Below are 17,502 nucleotides of genomic sequence, written 5' to 3'. Positions count from 1 at the left end.
CCGAGCCGGTTCTAATGAGAGCAAGCACAAAGCGGTCGGACCTTTCTTTGTGCCGTAAAGGGCACTGTACGGCATGAAAACGTGACCTCTGACCTCGGTTTTGACATTCTCGAAGGTCGCAGGGTCCCCACATTTTTCAAGCGGGTTCCACACAAGTTAAACAACACACTCTCAAAGGCTCAGAGCGCCAAGCACATGTTTTGATTTTTTTTCAATTTGACCTCTCTTCTTCAGCACTAGCCTCTCAGACTCTTCGCGTCAGTCAGGATTATGTGAGTAATTTGACATTTTATTGAAAAAAGAATTCTGGGTGGATTTAAGTTTCCATACTTCAGATTCCTGATCTGAGCCCTATTTAGAGGCCTCCTGTGAACAATCATCTCTTTAGCCCTTTCCAAAGTCCTTTAAACATATCTCAACCTCATGGGAAGTGGGACCCCATATTGATGTATGGACACCCGGAAGTGGGACCCCATATTGATTGGTGTATACCACTCATGGGAAGTGGGACCCCATATTGATGTATGGACACACGGAAGTGGGATCCCATATTGATCTGTGGACACCCCTACATGGGAAGTGGGACACCATATTGATGTATGAACATCCCCCTATGGGAAGTGGGATCCCATATTGATGTATGGACATCCCCCCCCACGGGAAGTGGGACACCATATTGACCTGTGGACACCCCTACATGGGAAGTGGGATGCCATATTGATCTGTGGACACCCCTACATGGGAAGTAGGACACCATATAGATCTGAGGACACCCCCTTGCCCCCCCCCCCCACATGACTATAGCGCCACCTAGGGTCCGATATAGGCACACATCATGGCAGCATCCCACTTCAGGAGTCGTACACTGGCAGTGGACACCAAACTGCCCTGGTTGTCCCTTAACCTAATATGGTGTCCCACGGCCTGGGTATCCCAATGAGAAAATGGCCCAAAAAAGGCCATATCTGCTACCCTGCAATAAACCCCGCATTTGGAAGGAGGGCAAGGTTTTCTAATGAACATTTCTCAAAATATTGCACGTTTAATCTTCTCCCTTTTACTGACATGACCAATGTCTGCTAATCCTATGTAGTATGAGAGTTTTTAAAATACTTTTCTAGTCCAGATGAGCTTATATTGGACTGTTAAGGGAAGATGTATGCATGATAAGAGCCAAGCATTGCAACACACATTGGATTGACACGCTGTTATTTAAGAAAAGTATACACGTTTTATTATAATGCTGCCAAGATAACGTCTCAGATATCAAGCTCTCCAAGGCACTCGAAATATACGAGATGAATCAATGCAGTATTGAATATCTCCTCGCTCATCGTCCCGTTGAACTTTGACTTTTCCTCGTCCCATTGAACTTTTCCTCGTCGCTCATCGTCCCGTTCAACAACTGCTCTTCGCTCATCGTCCCGTTGAACTTTTCCTCGTCGCTCATCGTCCCGTTCAACATCTGGTCGTCTACTTTATGGGTATCCAGGAGTACTGAAAAAACATTTGCGTCATAAATGATGGACGTCAAGATAATACATGATGTTCTCTAGACTGAAATCACTGCATGAATTCTGTAATAGTTCCTCAAGGGCTTGGTTACTTAATAAATCCTGTTTTTGTAAAAAAAATGAGCGATGTTGGAAGTGAATTCAGCAACCAAACTTTGATGCATTAACTTATAAGACATGCAAGTCGTTTGTTTTAGCTCTTATACACACGATTAGCTTGACAATGCTGTGTTTCAAATGAATCATACATATCACAGATTTCAGATCTTTTACACCACTTTTATGAGACACATACTGTTGTCTTTTTGGCCTTTATAGCTCACCTTTGTGCTCATGCTGGACACCCCCCGTCGTGCCGTTGTTCTGCTGGACAACCCCCGTCGTGCCGTTGTTCTGCTGGACAACCCCCGTCGTGCAGTTTTCCTGCTGGACAACCCCCGTCGTGCCGTTGTTCTGCTGGACACCCCCCGTCGTGCCTTTTTCCTGCTGGACGACCCCCGTCGTGCCGTTGTCCTGCTGGACACCCCCCGTCGTGCCGTTTTCCTGCTGGACGCCCCCCGTCGTGCCGTTTTCCTGCTGGACGCCCCCCGTCGTGCCGTTGTCCATGGGAACCAGGTTCTGCTGGACACCCCCTGTCGTTGCTTCGCCCCAAATGACAAACCGGTTCTGGACGTCCCCAGTCGTGGAGTCTACCCCAATGACGACCCATTTTTGGACGCCCCCCTCCTTGGCCACTCCCCTAACGACGACCCGGTTCTGGACAGCCTCTGCTGTGGCGGGTTCGCTAATGACGATCAGGTTCTGGACGCCCCCCGTCTTGGATTTGTCCTTAATGATGACCAAGTTCTGGACGCCCCCCGCCGTGGCGTTTCCCCGAATGACGACCCGGTTCTGGACGTCCTCAGTTGTGGAGTCGCCTCCTATGATGACCCAGTTTAGGTCACGCCCCGCAGTGGAATTTCCCCTAATGACGACCCGGTTCTGGACGCCCCCCTCCGTGCCGTTGTCCCTCGTTACGACCTGGTTCTGGACATTTGTTGTCTCGTTGACGCTCTGGGGCTTTTGTTCAGGATTCTGGTGACCAGACGCATCAGCTTCCACATCATTGGTTTCCAGTTGTACTGAAAGAAAGAAGGATTGATTAACAAAATAAGAACCAAAAGAAGTCACGTGATGTTATATGTCGACTGAAATCACAGCGTGAATTGTTCTGTAGTTTTCTTTTAATTCTTGCTTTTTTTAATGTGGCATTTAATAATATTGGGAGGGATGAAACCCTCTGTAATGGTCACACATGCAGAGCACACAGTGAAATGTGTTCTCTGCTTTTAACCCTTCCTAGCACCAGGAGTCTAGTACTAGGAGCAGTGGGCAGCTATTGCACAGCGTCCGGGGAGCAATGGGAGTAAGGGGGGAAGGGAGTTTTCCGGTGCCTTGCTCAAGGGCACCCCGGCAGGGCAGGAGGTGAACTAGGACCTATGTTTTTAAGATCAATTCTCAAAGTTATTCAATTTAGCACGACATTTCTCAAACGCATGGCATCAACATGCACAATACATCATGGGATGGCCATCAAATACAAAATCTTCCCAATTTCAAGTTTTTAAAACCAGTTCAAAGCATCATCACCCCATCGTGTTCCTCAAGGGCTGGGTGTCAACTTGGTATAAGACATACAGATATCATAATGTTTGAACCCTTTTATACACTGTTTAAATATCTTAAGTTCATCTTATATTTCCTAGCTTTCAGATCATTTTCACCACTTTAACACTGTTGACCTTTTAGCTTTTAGGCCTCACCTTCTCTAGCATCTTGGTCCAACATGGACTCCATTGACTGGAGAGGTGCAAAGGCTTTCTTTAAGGAGATCTCATTGGCAGACAGATCTGGAGGACACAGTATAATTAAAGGTTAGTGTCAGACAGAGAGAAGAAACACTGCATAAAATCAAATGTTTTCAACCAGCTGGAAAACCAGAGACTGTGGACAGGAAACATGCTGTTAAATCAAACATTACTCCTTCATCTTCAACACAATTATCAAACAGGTAAATACCTCTGACCAGACAAACAGTCAGCACACAGACGAGCATCCAAACAGCTGCCATCTCTGCAGTTTTCCAAGAGAGTGTTGCCTGAGCACCAGCCAGCTTTAAAGGAGGGAAACCTCCAGCAGCTGCTGCTGATCAGCACTGATTGTCTCTCTGCACAGAGGAAAACACCATTTATCTGAGATGAAACTCTGAGAATGAGGAGTTTTTCATGGAGCTTGTTGTGCATTTATGATTAGTAGAGACCATAATTTTAAATTCACATTACATATTCATATATTGTTTTTTTACTTTTATCCCTTTTACAGACATGCCACCTTTATATCAATCCCACCTATTACAAATCATATATATTATATTTAAACATGTCTGCATGATTATGGCCAAACCTTTCTAGACATACATATATATATATGAATATATATATAATATATATATACAATCTGACACTATGTAAAATCTCTGAAAAAGCTCCATAAAAACATCCTTCCTCTTCAGAAAAGAAAAAATGCAATACAAAATTAAATTAAATTAACAACTCCCTCCTGTAATACTTAAATTGACCCGATTGGCGGTTCTAGTGTTAAATGAACTCACTAATTAATGAAACCAGTTCAATATACATATATGCATTATTCTTATTCTTATCATTCTTTATGAGCGCAGAAATAGTCTTAAAATCAGACCTGTTTTTTAAATGAAATCTGCCTACTGATGCAGGTTAGACACTCTGAATTCCTGCCCCTTTTGTCTTGTAAATGTACTACTTTTTAATATAATCACACATATTATGTGTTTTACATTTAATAGTTACAAAATGAATAAACCTATTATACTAACTACAATAATCAACTTAAAATATGGAGAGTTTGAGAAGAGTTTTGAACCCGGAACTCCCGCACCAACGGGCTCATGGCTTTATAGTCTATTATAAAGATTCCGAACGGGACATGTTCCTGTGTTTTCAACCATAAAAATGGACAAACAATGCATTAAATAACATCTACAGATCAATACAAAGCGAATGAAAGTACTCCCAGAGTAGCGTGTGAAAAGGTTTGGCAAAAGCGTGTGCAAAGTCTCAAAAAACGGATCAATGGCTGTAATGCTGGCTTTGCTGCTAGCGGTTAGCATTTTCAATGGAAATATACATTGAAATAGCTCCCGTTATCTTAGCAACTAGCGGTTAGCATAATATTAGCATTTCACACATTCACTCTTCACCCTGACATAAATTATAATGTAACCCATTATCCCTCTCTTAATTCAACACAATTGTTTTATATTTAATAATTCCATAATAAATAAACCTATAATAATTAACCTAAAAGTAAAGATCCTTTCTCCCTCTCTCAATTAAACTAATATACATATAATTTTCGCATTTTCATTAATGAATTTGAGATTTTATTGAAAAACATTCTGGGTGGGTGAGAGCTTCCATACTTCAGATTCCTGATCTGGGCCCTATTTAGAGTCCCCCTGTGAAAGAAATATCTCTTTAGCCCTTTCCAAAGTCCTTTAAAAACTCATGCAGCAGTTGCATCTCAAAAGGCCTTAAGGGAAGGTTTTGTTACATTTAAAGGCGTAACCTTTGACATTTAGTTGCACCAGAGGCATCAATCTGCATCTGCTCTCCGAGCCGGTTAAAACGACATCAAGCTCAAAGCGGTCGGACCTTCCTAAGTGGCAAAAACAGTAGCGTATACCATCCACAGACGACCTTTGACTTCTAGAGCTTTGTCCCCTTTGAAGCCTTAACCTTTGACATTAGGAGCAGCAGAGGCATCATTCTGCATCTTCTCTCCGAGCCGGTTCTAATGAGACTAAGTTCAAAGCCGTCGGACCTTCCTTTGCGCCGTCAAGGGTACTGTCGGCATTGCGAATGTGACCTCTGACCTCGGTTTTGACCTTCTTGAAGGTCGCAGGGTCCACACATTTTGCAAGCGGGTTCCACACAAGTGCAACAACACACTCTTAAAGGCTCGGAGCGCCAAGCACATTTTTTGAATTTTTTTCAATTTGCTCATTCTTCTCCAGCAAAACCCTGTCTGACTCTACGAGTAAATCAGGATTTTGTGAGAAAGTTTGACATTTGATTGAAAAAAAAGTTCTGGGTGGGTTACAGTTTACAAACAGTAGCGTATACCATCCACAGGTGACCTTTGACCTTTGGAGCTTTGTTACATTTCAAGCCGTAACCTTTGACATTAGGAGCAGCAGAGGCATCAATCTGCATCTCCTCTCCGAGCCGGTTCTAATGAGAGCAAGCACAAAGCGGTCGGACCTTTCTTTGTGCCGTAAAGGGCACTGTACGGCATGAAAACGTGACCTCTGACCTCGGTTTTGACATTCTCGAAGGTCGCAGGGTCCCCACATTTTTCAAGCGGGTTCCACACAAGTTAAACAACACACTCTCAAAGGCTCAGAGCGCCAAGCACATGTTTTGATTTTTTTTCAATTTGACCTCTCTTCTTCAGCACTAGCCTCTCAGACTCTTCGCGTCAGTCAGGATTATGTGAGTAATTTGACATTTTATTGAAAAAAGAATTCTGGGTGGATTTAAGTTTCCATACTTCAGATTCCTGATCTGAGCCCTATTTAGAGGCCTCCTGTGAACAATCATCTCTTTAGCCCTTTCCAAAGTCCTTTAAACATATCTCAACCTCATGGGAAGTGGGACCCCATATTGATGTATGGACACCCGGAAGTGGGACCCCATATTGATTGGTGTATACCACTCATGGGAAGTGGGACCCCATATTGATGTATGGACACACGGAAGTGGGATCCCATATTGATCTGTGGACACCCCTACATGGGAAGTGGGACACCATATTGATGTATGAACATCCCCCTATGGGAAGTGGGATCCCATATTGATGTATGGACATCCCCCCCCACGGGAAGTGGGACACCATATTGACCTGTGGACACCCCTACATGGGAAGTGGGATGCCATATTGATCTGTGGACACCCCTACATGGGAAGTAGGACACCATATAGATCTGAGGACACCCCCTTGCCCCCCCCCCCCACATGACTATAGCGCCACCTAGGGTCCGATATAGGCACACATCATGGCAGCATCCCACTTCAGGAGTCGTACACTGGCAGTGGACACCAAACTGCCCTGGTTGTCCCTTAACCTAATATGGTGTCCCACGGCCTGGGTATCCCAATGAGAAAACGGCCCAAAAAAGGCCATATCTGCTACCCTGCAATAAACCCCGCATTTGGAAGGAGGGCAAGGTTTCCTAATGAACATTTCTCAAAATATTGCACGTTTAATCTTCTCCCTTTTACTGACATGACCAATGTCTGCTAATCCTATGTAGTATGAGAGTTTTTAAAATACTTTTCTAGTCCAGATGAGCTTATATTGGACTGTTAAGGGAAGATGTATGCATGATAAGAGCCAAGCATTGCAACACACATTGGATTGACACGCTGTTATTTAATAAAAGTATACACGTTTTATTATATTGCTGCCAAGATAACGTCTCAGATATCAAGCTCTCCAAGGCACTCGAAATATACGAGATGAATCAATGCAGTATTGAATATCTCCTCGCTCATCGTCCCGTTGAACTTTGACTTTTCCTCGTCCCATTGAACTTTTCCTCGTCGCTCATCGTCCCGTTCAACAACTGCTCTTCGCTCATCGTCCCGTTGAACTTTCCTCGTCGCTCATCGTCCCGTTCAACATCTGGTCGTCTACTTTATGGGTATCCAGGAGTACTGAAAAAACATTTGCGTCATAAATGATGGACGTCAAGATAATACATGATGTTCTCTAGACTGAAATCACTGCATGAATTCTGTAATAGTTCCTCAAGGGCTTGGTTACTTAATAAATCCTGTTTTTGTAAAAAAAATGAGCGATGTTGGAAGTGAATTCAGCAACCAAACTTTGATGCATTAACTTATAAGACATGCAAGTCGTTTGTTTTAGCTCTTATACACACGATTAGCTTGACATTGCTGTGTTTCAAATGAATCATACATATCACAGATTTCAGATCTTTTACACCACTTTTATGAGACACATACTGTTGTCTTTTTGGCCTTTATAGCTCACCTTTGTGCTCATGCTGGACACCCCCCGTCGTGCCGTTGTTCTGCTGGACAACCCCCGTCGTGCCGTTGTTCTGCTGGACAACCCCCATCGTGCAGTTTTCCTGCTGGACGCCCCCCGTCGTGCCGTTGTTCTGCTGGACACCCCCCGTCGTGCCTTTTTCCTGCTGGACGACCCCCGTCGTGCCGTTTTCCTGCTGGACGCCCCCCGTCGTGCCGTTTTCCTGCTGGACGCCCCCCGTCGTGCCGTTTTCCTGCTGGACGCCCCCCGTCGTGCCGTTGTCCATGGGAACCAGGTTCTGCTGGACACCCCCTGTCATTGCTTCGCCCCAAATGACAAACCGGTTCTGGACGTCCCCAGTCGTGGAGTCTACCCCAATGACGACCCATTTTTGGACGCCCCCCTCCTTGGCCACTCCCCTAACGACGACCCGGTTCTGGACAGCCTCTGCTGTGGCGGGTTCGCTAATGACGATCAGGTTCTGGACGCCCCCCGTCTTGGATTTGTCCTTAATGATGACCAAGTTCTGGACGCCCCCCGCCGTGGCGTTTCCCCGAATGACGACCCGGTTCTGGACGTCCTCAGTTGTGGAGTCGCCTCCTATGATGACCCAGTTTAGGTCACGCCCCGCAGTGGAATTTCCCCTAATGACGACCCGGTTCTGGACGCCCCCCTCCGTGCCGTTGTCCCTCGTTACGACCTGGTTCTGGACATTTGTTGTCTCGTTGACGCTCTGGGGCTTTTGTTCAGGATTCTGGTGACCAGACGCATCAGCTTCCACATCATTGGTTTCCAGTTGTACTGAAAGAAAGAAGGATTGATTAACAAAATAAGAACCAAAAGAAGTCACGTGATGTTATATGTCGACTGAAATCACAGCGTGAATTGTTCTGTAGTTTTCTTTTAATTCTTGCTTTTTTTAATGTGGCATTTAATAATATTGGGAGGGATGAAACCCTCTGTAATGGTCACACATGCAGAGCACACAGTGAAATGTGTTCTCTGCTTTTAACCCTTCCTAGCACCAGGAGTCTAGTACTAGGAGCAGTGGGCAGCTATTGCACAGCGTCCGGGGAGCAATGGGAGTAAGGGGGGAAGGGAGTTTTCCGGTGCCTTGCTCAAGGGCACCCCGGCAGGGCAGGAGGTGAACTAGGACCTATGTTTTTAAGATCAATTCTCAAAGTTATTCAATTTGGCACGACATTTCTCAAACGCATGGCATCAACATGCACAATACATCATGGGATGGCCATCAAATACAAAATCTTCCCAATTTCAAGTTTTTAAAACCAGTTCAAAGCATCATCACCCCATCGTGTTCCTCAAGGGCTGGGTGTCAACTTGGTATAAGACATACAGATATCATAATGTTTGAACCCTTTTATACACTGTTTAAATATCTTAAGTTCATCTTATATTTCCTAGCTTTCAGATCATTTTCACCACTTTAACACTGTTGACCTTTTAGCTTTTAGGGCTCACCTTCTCTAGCATCTTGGTCCAACATGGACTCCATTGACTGGAGAGGTGCAAAGGCTTTCTTTAAGGAGATCTCATTGGCAGACAGATCTGGAGGACACAGTATAATTAAAGGTTAGTGTCAGACAGAGAGAAGAAACACTGCATAAAATCAAATGTTTTCAACCAGCTGGAAAACCAGAGACTGTGGACAGGAAACATGCTGTTAAATCAAACATTACTCCTTCATCTTCAACACAATTATCAAACAGGTAAATACCTCTGACCAGACAAACAGTCAGCACACAGACGAGCATCCAAACAGCTGCCATCTCTGCAGTTTTCCAAGAGAGTGTTGCCTGAGCACCAGCCAGCTTTAAAGGAGGGAAACCTCCAGCAGCTGCTGCTGATCAACACTGATTGTCTCTCTGCACAGAGGAAAACACCATTTATCTGAGATGAAACTCTGAGAATGAGGAGTTTTTCATGGAGCTTGTTGTGCATTTATGATTAGTAGAGACCATAATTTTAAATTCACATTACATATTCATATATTGTTTTTTTACTTTTATCCCTTTTACAGACATGCCACCTTTATATCAATCCCACCTATTACAAATCATATATATTATATTTAAACATGTCTGCATGATTATGGCCAAACCTTTCTAGACATACATATATATGAATATATATATAATATATATATACAATCTGACACTATGTAAAATCTCTGAAAAAGCTCCATAAAAACATCCTTCCTCTTCAGAAAAGAAAAAATGCAATACAAAATTAAATTAAATTAACAACTCCCTCCTGTAATACTTAAATTGACCCGATTGGCGGTTCTAGTGTTAAATGAACTCACTAATTAATGAAACCAGTTCAATATACATATATGCATTATTCTTATTCTTATCATTCTTTATGAGCGCAGAAATAGTCTTAAAATCAGACCTGTTTTTTAAATGAAATCTGCCTACTGATGCAGGTTAGACACTCTGAATTCCTGCCCCTTTTGTCTTGTAAATGTACTACTTTTTAATATAATCACACATATTATGTGTTTTACATTTAATAGTTACAAAATGAATAAACCTATTATACTAACTACAATAATCAACTTAAAATATGGAGAGTTTGAGAAGAGTTTTGAACCCGGAACTCCCGCACCAACGGGCTCATGGCTTTATAGTCTATTATAAAGATTCCGAACGGGACATGTTCCTGTGTTTTCAACCATAAAAATGGACAAACAATGCATTAAATAACATCTACAGATCAATACAAAGCGAATGAAAGTACTCCCAGAGTAGCGTGTGAAAAGGTTTGGCAAAAGCGTGTGCAAAGTCTCAAAAAACGGATCAATGGCTGTGATGCTGGCTTTGCTGCTAGCGGTTAGCATTTTCAATGGAAATATACATTGAAATAGCTCCCGTTATCTTAGCAACTAGCGGTTAGCATAATATTAGCATTTCACACATTCACTCTTCACCCTGACATAAATTATAATGTAACCCATTATCCCTCTCTTAATTCAACACAATTGTTTTATATTTAATAATTCCATAATAAATAAACCTATAATAATTAACCTAAAAGTAAAGATCCTTTCTCCCTCTCTCAATTAAACTAATATACATATAATTTCCGCATTTTCATTAATGAATTTGAGATTTTATTGAAAAACATTCTGGGTGGGTGAGAGCTTCCATACTTCAGATTCCTGATCTGGGCCCTATTTAGAGTCCCCCTGTGAAAGAAATATCTCTTTAGCCCTTTCCAAAGTCCTTTAAAAACTCATGCAGCAGTTGCATCTCAAAAGGCCTTAAGGGAAGGTTTTGTTACATTTAAAGGCGTAACCTTTGACATTTAGTTGCACCAGAGGCATCAATATGCATCTGCTCTCCGAGCCGGTTAAAACGACATCAAGCTCAAAGCGGTCGGACCTTCCTAAGTGGCAAAAACAGTAGCGTATACCATCCACAGACGACCTTTGACTTTTTTTTTGATATACTTCTAGAGCTTTGTCCCCTTTGAAGCCTTAACCTTTGACATTAGGAGCAGCAGAGGCATCATTCTGCATCTTCTCTCCGAGCCGGTTCTAATGAGACTAAGTTCAAAGCCGTCGGACCTTCCTTTGCGCCGTCAAGGGTACTGTCGGCATTGCGAATGTGACCTCTGACCTCGGTTTTGACCTTCTTGAAGGTCGCAGGGTCCACACATTTTACAAGCGGGTTCCACACAAGTGCAACAACACACTCTTAAAGGCTCGGAGCGCCAAGCACATTTTTTGAATTTTTTTCAATTTGCTCATTCTTCTCCAGCAAAACCCTGTCTGACTCTACGAGTAAATCAGGATTTTGTGAGAAAGTTTGACATTTGATTGAAAAAAAAGTTCTGGGTGGGTTACAGTTTACAAACAGTAGCGTATACCATCCACAGGTGACCTTTGACCTTTGGAGCTTTGTTACATTTCAAGCCGTAACCTTTGACATTAGGAGCAGCAGAGGCATCAATCTGCATCTCCTCTCCGAGCCGGTTCTAATGAGAGCAAGCACAAAGCGGTCGGACCTTTCTTTGTGCCGTAAAGGGCACTGTACGGCATGAAAACGTGACCTCTGACCTCGGTTTTGACATTCTCGAAGGTCGCAGGGTCCCCACATTTTTCAAGCGGATTCCACACAAGTTAAACAACACACTCTCAAAGGCTCAGAGCGCCAAGCACATGTTTTGATTTTTTTTCAATTTGACCTCTCTTCTTCAGCACTAGCCTCTCAGACTCTTCGCGTCAGTCAGGATTATGTGAGTAATTTGACATTTTATTGAAAAAAGAATTCTGGGTGGATTTAAGTTTCCATACTTCAGATTCCTGATCTGAGCCCTATTTAGAGGCCTCCTGTGAAAAATCATCTCTTTAGCCCTTTCCAAAGTCCTTTAAACATATCTCAACCTCATGGGAAGTGGGACCCCATATTGATGTATGGACACCCGGAAGTGGGACCCCATATTGATTGGTGTATACCACTCATGGGAAGTGGGACCCCATATTGATGTATGAACATCCCCCTATGGGAAGTGGGATCCCATATTGATGTATGGACATCCCCCCCCACGGGAAGTGGGACACCATATTGACCTGTGGACACCCCTACATGGGAAGTGGGATGCCATATTGATCTGTGGACACCCCTACATGGGAAGTGGGACACCATATAGATCTGACACCCCCCTTGCCCCCCCCACATGACTATAGCGCCACCTAGGGTCCGATATAGGCACACATCATGGCAGCATTCCACTTCAGGAGTCGTACACTGGCAGTGGACACCAAACTGCCCTGGTTGTCCCTTAACCTAATATGGTGTCCCACGGCCTGGGTATCCCAATGAGAAAACGGCCCAAAAAAGGCCATATCTGCTACCCTGCAATAAACCCCGCATTTGGAAGGAGGGCAAGGTTTCCTAATGAACATTTCTCAAAATATTGCACATTTAATCTTCTCCCTTTTACTGACATGACCAATGTCTGCTAATCCTATGTAGTATGAGAGTTTTTAAAATACTTTTCTAGTCCAGATGAGCTTATATTGGACTGTTAAGGGAAGATGTATGCATGATAAGAGCCAAGCATTGCAACACACATTGGATTGACACGCTGTTATTTAAGAAAAGTATACACGTTTTATTATATTGCTGCCAAGATAACGTCTCAGATATCAAGCTTTCCAAGGCATTCGAAATATACGAGATGAATCAATGCAGTATTGAATATCTCCTCGCTCATCGTCCCGTTGAACTTTGACTTTTCCTCGTCCCATTGAACTTTTCCTCGTCGCTCATCGTCCCGTTCAACAACTGCTCTTCGCTCATCGTCCCGTTGAACTTTTCCTCGTCGCTCATCGTCCCGTTCAACATCTGGTCGTCTACTTTATGGGTATCCAGGAGTACTGAAAAAACATTTGCGTCATAAATGATGGACGTCAAGATAATACATGATGTTCTCTAGACTGAAATCACTGCATGAATTCTGTAATAGTTCCTCAAGGGCTTGGTTACTTAATAAATCCTGTTTTTGTAAAAAAATGAGCGATGTTGGAAGTGAATTCAGCAACCAAACTTTGATGCATTAACTTATAAGACATGCAAGTCGTTTGTTTTAGCTCTTATACACACGATTAGCTTGACATTGCTGTGTTTCAAATGAATCATACATATCACAGATTTCAGATCTTTTACACCACTTTTATGAGACACATACTGTTGTCTTTTTGGCCTTTAGAGCTCACCTTTGTGCTCATGCTGGACACCCACCGTCGTGCCTTTGTGCTCATGCTGGACACCCCCCGTCGTGCCGTTGTTCTGCTGGACAACCCCCGTCGTGCCGTTGTTCTGCTGGACACCCCCCGTCGTGCCGTTGTTCTGCTGGACACCCCCCGTCGTGCCGTTGTTCTGCTGGACACCCCCCGTCGTGCCGTTTTCCTGCTGGACGCCCCCCGTCGTGCCGTTTTCCTGCTGGACGCCCCCCGTCGTGCCGTTTTCCTGCTGGACACCCCCCGTCGTGCCTTTTTCCTGCTGGACGCCCCCCGTCGTGCCGTTGTTCTGCTGGACGCCCCCCGTCGTGCCGTTGTTCAGCTGGACGCCCCCCGTCGTGCAGTTTTCCTGCTGGACGCCCCCCGTCCTGCCGTTGTTCTGCTGGACACCCCCCGTCGTGCCGTTTTCCTGCTGGACGCCCCCCGTCGTGCCGTTTTCCTGCTGGACACCCCCCGTCGTGCCATTTTCCTGCTGGACGCCCCCCGTCGTGCCATTTTCCATGGGAACCAGGTTCTGCTGGACACCCCCCGTCGTTGCTTCGCCCCAAATGACAAACCGGTTCTGGACGTCCCCAGTCGTGGAGTCTACCCCAATGACGACCCATTTTTGGACGTCCCCCTCCTTGGCCACTCCCCTAACGACGACCCGGTTCTGGACAGCCTCTGCTGTGGCGGGTTCGCTAATGACGATCAGGTTCTGGACGCCCCCCGTCTTGGATTTGTCCTTAATGATGACCAAGTTCTGGACGCCCCCCGCCGTGGCGTTTCCCCGAATGACGACCCGGTTCTGGACGTCCTCAGTTGTGGAGTCGCCTCCTATGATGACCCAGTTTAGGTCACGCCCCGCAGTGGAATTTCCCCTAATGACGACCCGGTTCTGGACGCCCCCCTCCGTGCCGTTGTCCCTCGTTACGACCTGGTTCTGGACATTTGTTGTCTCGTTGACGCTCTGGGGCTTTTGTTCAGGATTCTGGTGACCAGACGCATCAGCTTCCACATCATTGGTTTCCAGTTGTACTGAAAGAAAGAAGGATTGATTAACAAAATAAGAACCAAAAGAAGTCACGTGATGTTATATGTCGACTGAAATCACAGCGTGAATTGTTCTGTAGTTTTCTTTTAATTCTTGCTTTTTTAATGTGGCATTTAATAATATTGGGAGGGATGAAACCCTCTGTAATGGTCACACATGCAGAGCACACAGTGAAATGTGTTCTCTGCTTTTAACCCTTCCTAGCACCAGGAGTCTAGTACTAGGAGCAGTGGGCAGCTATTGCACAGCGTCCGGGGAGCAATGGGAGTAAGGGGGGAAGGGAGTTTTCCGGTGCCTTGCTCAAGGGCACCCCGGCAGGGCAGGAGGTGAACTAGGACCTATGTTTTTAAGATCAATTCTCAAAGTTATTCAATTTAGCACGACATTTCTCAAACGCATGGCATCAACATGCACAATACATCATGGGATGGCCATCAAATACAAAATCTTCCCAATTTCAAGTTTTTAAAACCAGTTCAAAGCATCATCACCCCATCGTGTTCCTCAAGGGCTGGGTGTCAACTTGGTATAAGACATACAGATATCATAATGTTTGAACCCTTTTATACACTGTTTAAATATCTTAAGTTCATCTTATATTTCCTAGCTTTCAGATCATTTTCACCACTTTAACACTGTTGACCTTTTAGCTTTTAGGCCTCACCTTCTCTAGCATCTTGGTCCAACATGGACTCCATTGACTGGAGAGGTGCAAAGGCTTTCTTTAAGGAGATCTCATTGGCAGACAGATCTGGAGGACACAGTATAATTAAAGGTTAGTGTCAGACAGAGAGAAGAAACACTGCATAAAATCAAATGTTTTCAACCAGCTGGAAAACCAGAGACTGTGGACAGGAAACATGCTGTTAAATCAAACATTACTCCTTCATCTTCAACACAATTATCAAACAGGTAAATACCTCTGACCAGACAAACAGTCAGCACACAGACGAGCATCCAAACAGCTGCCATCTCTGCAGTTTTCCAAGAGAGTGTTGCCTGAGCACCAGCCAGCTTTAAAGGAGGGAAACCTCCAGCAGCTGCTGCTGATCAGCACTGATTGTCTCTCTGCACAGAGGAAAACACCATTTATCTGAGATGAAACTCTGAGAATGAGGAGTTTTTCATGGAGCTTGTTGTGCATTTATGATTAGTAGAGACCATAATTTTAAATTCACATTACATATTCATATATTGTTTTTTTACTTTTATCCCTTTTACAGACATGCCACCTTTATATCAATCCCACCTATTACAAATCATATATATTATATTTAAACATGTCTGCATGATTATGGCCAAACCTTTCTAGACATACATATATATATATGAATATATATATAATATATATATACAATCTGACACTATGTAAAATCTCTGAAAAAGCTCCATAAAAACATCCTTCCTCTTCAGAAAAGAAAAAATGCAATACAAAATTAAATTAAATTAACAACTCCCTCCTGTAATACTTAAATTGACCCGATTGGCGGTTCTAGTGTTAAATGAACTCACTAATTAATGAAACCAGTTCAATATACATATATGCATTATTCTTATTCTTATCATTCTTTATGAGCGCAGAAATAGTCTTAAAATCAGACCTGTTTTTTAAATGAAATCTGCCTACTGATGCAGGTTAGACACTCTGAATTCCTGCCCCTTTTGTCTTGTAAATGTACTACTTTTTAATATAATCACACATATTATGTGTTTTACATTTAATAGTTACAAAATGAATAAACCTATTATACTAACTACAATAATCAACTTAAAATATGGAGAGTTTGAGAAGAGTTTTGAACCCGGAACTCCCGCACCAACGGGCTCATGGCTTTATAGTCTATTATAAAGATTCCGAACGGGACATGTTCCTGTGTTTTCAACCATAAAAATGGACAAACAATGCATTAAATAACATCTACAGATCAATACAAAGCGAATGAAAGTACTCCCAGAGTAGCGTGTGAAAAGGTTTGGCAAAAGCGTGTGCAAAGTCTCAAAAAACGGATCAATGGCTGTAATGCTGGCTTTGCTGCTAGCGGTTAGCATTTTCAATGGAAATATACATTGAAATAGCTCCCGTTATCTTAGCAACTAGCGGTTAGCATAATATTAGCATTTCACACATTCACTCTTCACCCTGACATAAATTATAATGTAACCCATTATCCCTCTCTTAATTCAACACAATTGTTTTATATTTAATAATTCCATAATAAATAAACCTATAATAATTAACCTAAAAGTAAAGATCCTTTCTCCCTCTCTCAATTAAACTAATATACATATAATTTTCGCATTTTCATTAATGAATTTGAGATTTTATTGAAAAACATTCTGGGTGGGTGAGAGCTTCCATACTTCAGATTCCTGATCTGGGCCCTATTTAGAGTCCCCCTGTGAAAGAAATATCTCTTTAGCCCTTTCCAAAGTCCTTTAAAAACTCATGCAGCAGTTGCATCTCAAAAGGCCTTAAGGGAAGGTTTTGTTACATTTAAAGGCGTAACCTTTGACATTTAGTTGCACCAGAGGCATCAATCTGCATCTGCTCTCCGAGCCGGTTAAAACGACATCAAGCTCAAAGCGGTCGGACCTTCCTAAGTGGCAAAAACAGTAGCGTATACCATCCACAGACGACCTTTGACTTCTAGAGCTTTGTCCCCTTTGAAGCCTTAACCTTTGACATTAGGAGCAGCAGAGGCATCATTCTGCATCTTCTCTCCGAGCCGGTTCTAATGAGACTAAGTTCAAAGCCGTCGGACCTTCCTTTGCGCCGTCAAGGGTACTGTCGGCATTGCGAATGTGACCTCTGACCTCGGTTTTGACCTTCTTGAAGGTCGCAGGGTCCACACATTTTGCAAGCGGGTTCCACACAAGTGCAACAACACACTCTTAAAGGCTCGGAGCGCCAAGCACATTTTTTGAATTTTTTTCAATTTGCTCATTCTTCTCCAGCAAAACCCTGTCTGACTCTACGAGTAAATCAGGATTTTGTGAGAAAGTTTGACATTTGATTGAAAAAAAAGTTCTGGGTGGGTTACAGTTTACAAACA

General features: G+C 43.5%; 2 protein-coding genes and 1 long non-coding RNA gene across 3 annotated transcripts; all 3 read right to left on the bottom strand.

Moving 5' to 3' along the window:
* Window positions 1-1,208: 1,208 nt before the first annotated feature.
* On the bottom strand, window positions 1,209-3,681 carry LOC139432839 (uncharacterized). Its single transcript, XM_034107971.2, has 4 exons — window positions 3,573-3,681; window positions 3,317-3,403; window positions 1,838-2,635; window positions 1,209-1,497 (listed from the first exon to the last, which is right to left on the bottom strand). Exons 1-4 carry the CDS (start codon window positions 3,622-3,624, stop codon window positions 1,331-1,333), a joined length of 1,104 nt encoding a protein of 367 aa, XP_033963862.1. The 5' UTR covers window positions 3,625-3,681; the 3' UTR covers window positions 1,209-1,330.
* A 3,340-nt stretch (window positions 3,682-7,021) lies between these two features.
* Window positions 7,022-9,468, bottom strand: LOC117465088 (mucin-19-like). The gene is made up of 4 exons (XM_034107972.1): window positions 9,385-9,468; window positions 9,129-9,215; window positions 7,650-8,447; window positions 7,022-7,309 (listed from the first exon to the last, which is right to left on the bottom strand). Exons 1-4 carry the CDS (start codon window positions 9,434-9,436, stop codon window positions 7,230-7,232), a joined length of 1,017 nt encoding a protein of 338 aa, XP_033963863.1. The 5' UTR covers window positions 9,437-9,468; the 3' UTR covers window positions 7,022-7,229.
* A 3,296-nt stretch (window positions 9,469-12,764) lies between these two features.
* Window positions 12,765-13,512, bottom strand: LOC117465087 (uncharacterized). Its single transcript, XR_011645060.1, has 2 exons — window positions 13,393-13,512; window positions 12,765-13,053 (listed from the first exon to the last, which is right to left on the bottom strand). It is a non-coding gene; the product is annotated as an uncharacterized lncRNA (long non-coding RNA).
* Between the last annotated feature and the right edge of the window lie 3,990 nt (window positions 13,513-17,502).

The sequence above is a fragment of the Pseudochaenichthys georgianus genome, chromosome 19 (assembly GCF_902827115.2).
Source record: "Pseudochaenichthys georgianus chromosome 19, fPseGeo1.2, whole genome shotgun sequence".
Taxonomy (NCBI): domain Eukaryota; kingdom Metazoa; phylum Chordata; class Actinopteri; order Perciformes; family Channichthyidae; genus Pseudochaenichthys; species Pseudochaenichthys georgianus.
The sequence above is the reverse complement of the archived record's forward strand: the minus strand, read 5'-3'. Positions and strand labels throughout refer to the sequence as shown.

Excerpts from the sequence above, each read along its gene's own strand:
- LOC139432839 (XM_034107971.2), bottom strand. The coding sequence starts at position 3,624 with ATGGCAGCTGTTTGGATGCTCGTCTGTGTGCTGACTGTTTGTCTGGTC. Across the intron at positions 3,404-3,572 it reads GACTGTTTGTCTGGTCAGAG|ATCTGTCTGCCAATGAGATC; the intron begins GTATTTACCTGT and ends TGTGTCCTCCAG. Across the intron at positions 1,498-1,837 it reads TGTCCAGCATGAGCACAAAG|TACTCCTGGATACCCATAAA; the intron begins GTGAGCTATAAA and ends ATGTTTTTTCAG.
- LOC117465088 (XM_034107972.1), bottom strand. The coding sequence starts at position 9,436 with ATGGCAGCTGTTTGGATGCTCGTCTGTGTGCTGACTGTTTGTCTGGTC. Across the intron at positions 9,216-9,384 it reads GACTGTTTGTCTGGTCAGAG|ATCTGTCTGCCAATGAGATC; the intron begins GTATTTACCTGT and ends TGTGTCCTCCAG. Across the intron at positions 8,448-9,128 it reads GGACCAAGATGCTAGAGAAG|TACAACTGGAAACCAATGAT; the intron begins GTGAGCCCTAAA and ends TCTTTCTTTCAG.